This window comes from Crocuta crocuta, unplaced genomic scaffold, assembly GCF_008692635.1.
Source record: "Crocuta crocuta isolate KB4526 unplaced genomic scaffold, BGI_CrCroc_1.0 scaffold26, whole genome shotgun sequence".
NCBI lineage: Eukaryota > Metazoa > Chordata > Mammalia > Carnivora > Hyaenidae > Crocuta > Crocuta crocuta.
The window spans coordinates 4,518,838-4,529,282 of NW_027532249.1; the positions used below are offsets into that span (position 1 = coordinate 4,518,838).

The 10,445-nt window shown below is 44.8% G+C and overlaps 1 protein-coding gene across 1 annotated transcript in view; it reads right to left on the reverse strand.

The window, feature by feature from the left end:
• The window catches only part of RAB12 (RAB12, member RAS oncogene family), a 42,950-nt gene that overhangs the window by 18,541 nt on the left and 13,964 nt on the right, over positions 1-10,445 (reverse strand). The window contains exon 2 of the mRNA XM_077778266.1: positions 10,344-10,443. Within this exon, the coding sequence (XP_077634392.1) occupies positions 10,344-10,443 (100 nt within the window). The remainder of the gene's footprint in view (positions 1-10,343; positions 10,444-10,445) is intronic.

Below are 10,445 nucleotides of genomic sequence, written 5' to 3' on the forward strand. Positions count from 1 at the left end.
TCTGACCCTCCCCTGCTCACGCTGTCTCTCTCTCTCTCCCTCCTAGAAATAAATAAAAATATTTTAAAAAAAATGTTTTTAAATATTTTAATCATAAAGAACACAGGTTATAGGGCTCTAATTCCTATAATAATGGGCACAGATGGTTCTATTTGACTCACTGTGTCTTCTTGATCATTTTCTTTTTTTTATCGATGTTTATTTATTTTTGAGAGAGAGAGAGAACAAGTAGGGGAGGAAGAGAAAGAGGAAGACACAGAATCTGAAGCAGGGTCCAGACTCTGAGCTGTCAGCACAGAGCCACATGTGGGGCTTGAACTCATGAACCGTGAGATCATGACCTGAGCTGAAGTCAGATGCTCAACTGGCTGAGCCACTCAGGTGCCCCTTGAATCTTGTTTTCCTTTAATAACAATGATAGTGGACATCTGTCACACACTCTGTGCTGACATGGGATGCTAAGCAGCCCAGCGAAGTGGGCACTAGTATCCTCATTCTACAGAAGGAGACCCCAGAGTAGACACAGGACAAGGTCATTTGCTGTAAGGTCATATCACATGCTAGCTAGCAGAGTGGCAGAACCTAGATTCAAATTTATAACACTGCCCTCAATGAAAAGTTGTTATATTAAGAGTCAGATGCATGAAAAAAAAGGAAAAGTGTGAAAAGTTCTATAAGTGACCCAGAACCACGCTGAAGGAGATGTTTAAAGAACAAAGCTTAACTTTGCACTTGGTCTTCTGTGTATTTGTTTCTCATAAATCTTAGCAGTAGCATAAAGAACTGACATACTTAGTGCTGATAAGATTTCTAAGATCCCCTTAAGGCAAAACATTTCTAAAACATTACCATATTTCTTCTTGCTGCGCCACAAGAGGTTACAAAAATGAAAATGGCAAAAATAAACAGAAGCTTCTTTCTTCACATTCCTTTCCAGCAAAAAGCTAAATAAATAAAAGCAAAAATAACACCGTGGTCCACACCTAAGATTACAGTCGAATGGACTTCTCTTTTCCTTCTCTGCCCTGCTTCCCTCTCCACCCCTCCCCGAAGATCTGATTTTTCTTTACTTAACACTTTTAGGAGGTTGAAAGATTTCACAGACTTTGAAGTTTCAATTCAAATGGTGGCTGTCACGTTACAGACACTTCATAATAACTATCTTAAGTTTATACAGTGGCTTTTTTTTCCAAGGACATAGATTTTATACAGTGTCATCCAATTCTGGACATGGTGTTTCTATTAAGGGAGATTTCCAGCGTCTTCGTGGGGTGGAGAGTGAGAAATTAAGAAAGGAGTCAAAGTCACACACAGAGAGGTAAGTTTAACACTGGGAAACAAGTCACCTGAATGCATTTGGGGCCAGTCTTCTGCCTAAACAGGGAAGAGTATACAAGGGAAGTCCCCACAGGAAAGCACCACATAAGGAAAAGAGTTCAATGAAACAGAGACTAAGTGCTATGACCATAAAACACTCTGATTGGCTCAGCAGAAGGTACTATTATTAACATAGGAAAGTGATGATAGGACATTTAAAAAAGTGCTTATCAGGCCCGAGGACATCAAGCATCCATCCTAGTAGTAAGATCTGCCTCTTCCTCCAGCTAATACAGACTACCCTGCATCTCGCTGTCCTTGACACACGCAGCACAAAGAGATGGCACTTGGCTGGACAAATGCACAGCACACCACGGCCTCCGTGAGGCGGGGAGGAGTCCGAGGCGATCACTTCAAAAGGAGCGGCAGGGAGGGAACCGAGTGTGTGCCCCACTGAGCCCGACAGAAGCGGCAGGCAGCCGCATTTTCACAACGTATATACACTGAGGAAAGCATTTCACAGAAAGGGGTTGCTCCCTTCATAATACAAAGATTAAGAACTCTTTTATATGGTTTCCTATGCCTCAGGTATTGTTCTAAGGTACTATTCTATTCTAAGGGCTGTATGTCCATTAACTCACTGCAGTGTATCCACTTAACAGTTTTATGAGGCAGATATTATTGTTCCCATTCTACAGATGAAAACACTGACATCAGAGGGGCTAGTAGCTGCCCAGAGTCACTGAGCAGATGAGTATTAGAGCACTGACTTGAACCTTGCAGGTGGCTCCAGGCTACACCCCTCCTACCTCACGGGGCAGCCTCATCTGATAAGAAAAGGTGGGAAAGGCTGCAAGATATAAACCTACCTTTCAAGCTTAAAAAGTTCTGCATTGCTAAGGAAAGATTTTTAAACAGTAAGTGAGGTTCACTGGCTGCCGTGGACATGCAGTTCCTGCACCAGAAGCCTTCCTCTGCTTCCTGGTTATAGACGGACAGACCCCTCTCTGAAAAGGTAGAGAAAACCTGCCTTGAGTCACAAGTGGAAGAGAATATTGAGGGAGAGGAGGAGAATCTGAAAACAAACAAAAAAACCACCAAGAACCTAGATGATAAAAAGTGGATCAGTAATATTTTCTTCATATGCCAAAAAACATGAACTTGATTACTACTCAGATTGGGCCCATAAAAACGCAGTTTGCACTTTACCTGGGTCATGTGTTTACATTTTGATTTTCATATTCACCTGTATACATTTCAGTATGTATCTCTATAAGGATAAAGATTCTTTTTTTGGAGCATTTCATCTATGAAACACTTTTTTTTTTTGGCATCTATGGTATAAATTAGGAGGAGACAGGAACACAACTGACATTCATAATTGCCCCTTCCAGGCCAGGTACCCAAGATATTTCATCCCCATTTATTCCTGCACATGAGATGAGAGAAGCCTGTTAAGCCCTACTTTTTCTTTTCTTGAATGAGGAAATGGACATTCAGTTGCTCACTAAAGACACACCGACAGCCTGTGGTAGAGGCAGGACTCACATTCCGGACCCTGCATCCACGTCTGAAATCACACCATTGGGGTGGGAGGCAGAGGGGTGTCTAGAAGGAGGAGCGGCCAAGGAGAAGGTGGAGTGCTTTCCTTTAGAAGTGAAAATTACAGAGGCCTGTTCCATCACTGGGTCCCCGCTTAGAGGGGTCCTGGATCCTAAATTAAGGTGGGAAAACCAGGAGCCTTTGATTCATCAGCTACTTCTTCTACCAGAAGCCCGGCTGAGGTGGAAATACAGTCTGTTTGGTTTGTTTTAAAACGAAGAAGGAATGACATAAGCACCAGAAACCAAACATTGGAGGCTGTCAGAGTTTTGGGGGGAAAAGGTTTTCAATGGAATAGAGTGTTCTATTAAGCCAGTGTGTTATCTGGTTTTAAAGGATAAGGGTTTTTGTTTTGTTTTTTTTACAAACTTAATCACATTCAATTAAGGGCACTACTCTAGGTCTGTAGTTTGGGTTTCCAAATGTCAAAGATGTGGAATAAAAGGACAAAAGGAGCATAATCAATTTCTTCCTCTGTTGAAGTACAACCTCTTTTCTAAGGTTTTATTGTGGCCATTTCCAGGACTCACCTGCCCTTCTGAAAAGGACAAGCCAGGTAAGGAGGCATTAGCTTTGTGCCCTACCGAGCAGCTAGCAGTATGGTGTCTTACATAAACACAAATAGCCTCCTGAGTAACACCTGCTGAGTGACTACACTATACAAAGCCACATTTTCTTTGTAAATTCCGACAAATGCTTAATTAGAACAATGTATCTGGCACCCAAGGCTGGAGAATAATTTGGACTTAGCAATTCTCAAAGGAACCTATCCTGCCTTCTGAAGCCAGTTCTAAGATCTGCTAACAGATTGCTCCTGGCAGATTCCACGCGGCTGGAGGGAGAAAGGCCATCTCTAAGAATCTGGATCTATCATGCATAATAAAACCTTTCTTCTTCAGTGCAGAACAGTGAAAGAAAGGCTGAACGCACTTAAGCCAGGTCTCTGAATAGATTTTTATTCAACCTAAACAACCAGACAGCAACTACATTTCCATATTTTCTTTGAAAGCTATTCCACAAAAAAGGGACATACGTGCCATGCACAAGCCTATCCGTTTGCACGGAGTTCATTAAATAAATCAAGCTAATGACAATGCACAGCATCTGCTGGTATAAAAACGAAATGTTAACCATTCGCATCTGTTCCTTTCACACTGACATGTCCCTGAGTCATCGTGTTACATCATTTTGGCAGAGGACAGAGACAGCACTGGAGAGGCTCGGTGTCGGGCTCTTGGGGTGGGAATTCTGGACAACTCTCCCAATTCTCTTTTAAGTGAAGCAATTAGGCAGATCAGCCACGGCATGGAAGACTGCGTCTGAACACCCCTGAGCAAAATACAATACACAATTTGGAATTTTAATCCAGTATCAGATACTCATTCTGGGATTTCCAGCAAAAATGTCTGACCTGTTTCCAGAAAGGACAAGCAGGCAGCCTCCCTTGACAGCGCTTCCAGGTAACACCGACCAGACCGTTGTGGGCCGCATTTCATCTATCGGGTCCCCTAACATTCAAGGCCAGACCCACAAAGAGCCGCTTCTGCACTTGATGGACACCCACCTGTTTCCTGATAAAATGCAGCCACCTGCCTGCACCACTAAGTTTCCCCACCCGTGGAACAAGCGCCTTCATCTTAACTCTGGACTCAAAAGGGAGGAGTCCAGCAAAGAGAACACAGGGTCCATGGCCAGGGAGTGAGTGAAAACAGGGCTTCGGTACAGCACCATCATCTACGACCACTCTCAGGGGCCACACTGTGAAGTCCGATGTGTTGATGCACAATGAGAAAAATGAAGAGTGGTAAGGTTCTCAGAACTAAATTCAAAGCACTTTTTAATCCTGATAGTCCGTCGTTCCTTTTCTTTTTTTTTTTTTTTGGTCTAGTGAAAAGTTGGTGACCGCAATCTTAAAGAATGTCTTTACTTGGTAAAATGAAAGGATGGCAATCCTACGTTGGCTTCCAGCACTCTGGGGGAAATTTTACTGCCCAGGAAAACCAGAATTCTGTTCTAGACTGCCTTATTCCTACTTTTCCTCTATTCATATATGCATATATTATACATATATACTATATATATAAAACTTTGGAAAATTTTAATAAATGTGCAAAAGGCTGAAGATGCTTGAATGATCGAATATTTAGGTAAGAAGCCCAATTCTTAGAGCATATTTTAAAATCCAGAAGGCAAGTGACAAGAGAGGATAGTGGCATAGTTACAGAAGTCAATTTCATGGATACCTAGATCAATGAAATCACTATCTTCACAGGCCTGTAGGGGGCCACGATTAAGTTGTGAAGGACTTCATGGTGTTTGATTTGGAGTCACAGAATTTTCGCAAAGCAAAATAACTTTAAATCTCCAAATAAGCTAAGGAACGGTTAGAAAGAACTCACTCGTAGTGGCCCTGGCCTGATCACCTGCTGACCAGTTGTGCCACATGGGAAAGTTTCTTACCTCTCTGGGCCTTTGCCTCCTCATCTGTAAAATGGGGATAAATTTCAGGATTGCTGTGAGGATTATACAGAGTGTCCCTTCTGCTGGCACATAGTAAGTGCTCAACATGTAGTAGCTACTACTAATAGAATGTTACATTTTATAAGCACAGACACCTAAATTGCTTATTCAAAGTCACAAGCTGGTTAGTGACAGCCTAAATCAAAAAGCCCAGGTTCCTCACACACCACTGTTTTCTCTAGAACGCACGGCTGCCGGGGTGGGGGTGAAGGTGGGTGCTACTTGGTGAAATCATTTCAACTCAAAGTTAACAGCTACTTTCCAACAGTTATACAGAAATAAAACAAACGCTGAGATATAAAAATTTCTACGGCAGAAGTACCTTGTTTCTATTTCCTTCAACTTCAAAAAAAACTGCTCCTGCACTTTTTAAAGGACCCATCAAATTACGCTAGTTCACTAATTCACTAATTCAATTCCACGAATGCAAAATCCGACTTGAAAATAATACTCCATCCTAGACAATCTGCATTAAATAGGTCAATTGGTAAATAGTCTTTTTAGCCTTTTATACCCTGGTGAATCTTGTGTTTTTTAAATGAATACAAAGAAAAAAAAAATCAACATTTTGCTCATTTATAATTTTATAAAGTTCCCTTAGTTTATGAAATCCTTTGGGATTTCAGCTATAATCTTATTTATTTCTTTAATTAGAAAGTTTCTTTCTTATTTTAGAGAGAGAGGGAAGGAGAGGGGCAGAGGGAGAGAGACTCTTAAGCTTACAGCCCGAGGTGAGGCTCGATCCCACAACCTCAGCATGACATGAGCTGAAACCAAGTGCCGAATGCTCAACCGACTGAGGCACCCAGGCGCCCATCCACTACAATCTTTTATAGGAAGTTCAAGTGAATCTGATTCTCTGTAAAAGGGCACTCACGGAGCCACTCTTCCAGATTCCGAATTACAGGAGGCCATCACTTTAGTGATGCACCTGGGTTAGCACATGCTCAGAGACTCTTCCCTGCCACGCTGTGGGGCCCGGGGTCTTTTCCAGACTCTGAGGTCATGAGGAGCACACAGCTGCAAGCCCAGGCAGGGGAAGGGACAGCCTCTGTGGAAGAGGCTCTTTCTCTACGTGGACCCAACGGTACTACCGACACTTGAAAAACTGGCCTCAGAAGCACAATTAGCCATGAGCTCACCGCTAAGGCAGCAGGCCTTCAGGTGAGGTGACCACACTTCTACACCACACCCAACACTACATCAATATCACTTTTCGTTGTGTCTGTTTCTGCTTTAAGTTTATTTATTTACTTTGGGAGAGAGAGAGAAAGCGAGAGACAGCACTGGTGGAAGAGGGGGCAGAGAGAGAGGAAGAGAGAGAATCCTAAGCAGGCTCCGTGCTGTCAGTGCAGAGCCCGATGTGGGGCTCGATCCCGCTGTGAGCTCATGACCTGAGCCAAAATCTAGAGTCAGACACTTAACGGACTGAGCCACCCAGGCACCCTGAAATAGCATTTTTCTAAGGGAACTTGCAGAATGAAGCATGCCAATTAGGAGGAAGCCTCCCAGACAGCAAGCCCTCCTCCTACGTCCCCCCACGGGAGGGGCTTCCTCTGCGCTCCTTGAATATTCCACATGCATTTCCACCACTGCTGTCCCGAACATGGGCGTCTCGCTCCCCAAGGGCTCTGAGTGACTTCTGGACAGAGACCATGTCCTGTGTTTACCACTGAACCCCCAGTGGGTAGCACAGTACGTCACACCCAGGAGATGCTCAGTAAATGATCCAATAGCTGGAAGGGAAAAAACAACACAGAGGCGGGGGGAGGGGGTGGCTAGTTAGCATTAAGCTGTCTTCCTTCATACTCTGGATCAGACCACAGGTTATCAGCTTTGTCTGAACTTCCCACAATTAATAAACACTTATCGAGCCAAGTACTATAGGCTATGTTTGGAAGAAACAAAAACGAGCAAGACAAAAACCCAACCGCACAAGGAACCCCGTGGTGGTGGCAGCGTGGGAGACGTGTGAAGTGTATATATTTGTTCGTTAAGGGGACAGAGAACCAAAGCGCCCGGTTTCCTTGCCTCCTGTTTCTTCATCGTTCCCCAGTAAATATCCTATGTAATCCTGCCAAATGCGTCCCGCTGTCTCCATGCCAATGCCGTATTCAGAGGCCTTTCCAGCTCCAGTTGCTAGGGCGTAAGGTCCACGCTCCTTGGCATGGCGGTCAAGGTCTAGAATCTTGAGGCATTACTCCCAGGGTCCACTAATGTGTCTTTTCCAGAATGTGTCTGTGAGATTTTGATTGATACTAAGAAATACATATTTGGTCTCTGTCCCCATTCCAGTCACAGGGCTCCTAGAACCCTGGAATCTTCTAAGGAGAAAATTATAAAAGTATCTTTTGGTATGTTAATGAGATGACTTTTGGAATGCTCCCAGGTCACCAAGAGATGGGGGCTGGTCAACAGAAGAACTAAGTGATTTAGAAGGTTGGAACTTTTGTCCCCCACCCCAAGGAGAGAAAGGGGGCTGGAGACTGAGCCCAATCACCACTGGCCAATGATTTAACCATGCCTATGTAATGAGGCCTCCAGAAAACCCAGAGGGGCAGGTTCAGAGCTTGGGGCTGCTGAACACGTGGCTATTTGGGGAGTGTCATGTGCAGAGGCCACATAAACACTGGGTCCCTTTCTGAATCACATGCTCTTACGATTAACTGGTAATCTCGTACACAGAAAGTTTCTCCCAGTTCTGTGAGCTGCTCTAGCAAACTAATCAAACCGAAGAAGGTGGCTGTGAGAGCCTCTGATCTACAGCTGGTCCGTCAGAAGCACAAGTGAAAACCTGCCCTTGTAACTGGCTGTGAAGAGGGGGGCAGTTTTGCATGACTGCCCTCTTAACCTGTGGGAGCGGGGGTGATGTTCCACTGTGGTGAAGAAAACCCTCCTTTACCCCTCCTCTTTCCCACTGTCCATTTCCTAACCCCCCTCCACCCACGCAAGCCCTCATTTATCCACCTATCAGTGCCTGTGCTGATTTCTCTTTACCACACGGTACAATCATATCATCCCTCATTTTTATATGTTTTGAAGTGTGCAGCCATAAAACACCGATACTTCTGAATTGCTTTTAACTCTATTTACATCAGATACTAAAATAACAATGTAAAACTTCATTTTCAATGTAAAACTCCCTATCCTCTGTATGATCCAAGACTGGATATTTAAAATGGGTATAGTTATGATACTGAATTTTAAATAGCATGGTCCCGAGGGCATCATTTCAAAAACAAAGGGTACAGAGAGCACAAATATTTCTCAATCTATTCCAAAAAAGCAGTAAGGGAAACACTTCTCAAAGACAAAACAAAGAGGGGCGTCTGGGTGGCTCAGTCGGTTAAGCATCTGACTTCAGCTCAGGTCATGATCTCACGGTTCGTGGGTTCGAGCCCCACGTTGTCGGGCTCTGTACTGACAGCTCAGAGCCTGGAGCCTGTTTCAGATTCTGTCTCTCTCTCTCTCTGACCCTCCCCTGCTCACACTGTCTTTCTCTCAGAAATAAATTAAAAAAAAAAAAATTAAAAAAAAACAAAGAAAGACAATATGAAATTGGGGGGGGGTGTTAATGTTCCAATAAGACATTGAAAATGTAGTACTGTCCTGTTACAGGACATTTAAAAACCAATTCACATCCCCAAATTGTACCGTGGTGGCTACCACTAGTTACAATGCTAAATATGTGTACAAGTATATGGGAAGATACTTTCAATTCTGTATTTCAAATTTTAATACCTGTCAATGTTTCTTGGGCCTCCTTGGGGAAATCCTTTATTGTATATTACTGAAGATGACCGCTATTTACTTTGAAGAATTACCTCATCTATGGGGTTCCCTCGCTTTGACAGCTTTAAGGGGAAAGTTTTCCATAGAAACAACTACTACCACACCAACCTGACCAACCTCAATGCCAAGTCCTGTAAACCCGACTTCGTTAAAACACAAAAAACAAAAAAACAACAAAAAACAAAACCAAAAAAAACTTCCCTGCAATTTCGATTTTAGATCCCAAGGACAAAATACTTTCTGACCTGCAGAGTTACTGTATTTACATCACCCTTTACTTCACCCACCGGGGTGATTCTGGCAGACTCCTCCCCATTTCGGCAAGACCTAGGGTTACCTGAGGTCACGGACAAGTACAGCTGAAGTCCCTGTCCCGCACTTACAGTTAAAACAAGAAATTTAGTGTAGTTTCAGTCTTAATATTCTCCCCAGTTCCTCCACAGGGAATTTAAGCTTCATTATTTCAGCGCCATCAGAAATGGGAGTTCAAAATTAGAAAATAAGTCCTGGTTCTCACAAGGCACGACTAAGGCACCAGAACTGGCTAAAGATGACCCACTTTGGCTGCCTGGCCAGGGGCACAGCTTCTGCACTGCCTGCCTGCTTCCCACCTCGCATCACCTTTTTTCTTGGGTGAGTAATGTAAGGGCCAGGAGTTTCCGTGGAGAGATTCTCACTGTCCCTGAGAGCGGAACGGGACCAGTGCATCACCCTGGTCTCATGACCGGCTCTTGGGGGGTGCGAGAGGGGACGCTGGTTCAATAACTAGCCCGGATCAGGGACGTGGGAGGGGCGTGAGGGGTCTGTGCCAGGCGAGGACGGTGGGCCGCGAGACCCAAGGGCAAGTGCGCGTGGAGGCTACACAAAAATCTCCGCCCTGCTTTGGGAACAGGATGGAGGGGCTTCCACTGGGGCCGCCCCTCCCCCTAGATTTCACCGAGAAGAGCCCATCCTCCAAATGCAAGGCCACCCAGCTGGAGAGGGAAAGGCTCGCGGACGCGAAGAGAAATGAGGCCGGCAGGGCGCAGGGCACCGGCCTCCGGGGACGGCGGGAGGGCAAGTCGGCGGCGGAGGGGCCCAGCCAGGGACCGGCCCAGCCCCGGCGCCCTTACCCACGGTGGACTTGCAGGCTTCGCAGAAGGTGTCGTCGGTGAAGCGCTCCATCAGGCTGGTCTTGCCCACGCCGCGGGAGCCGATGATGATGATGTGGAGCT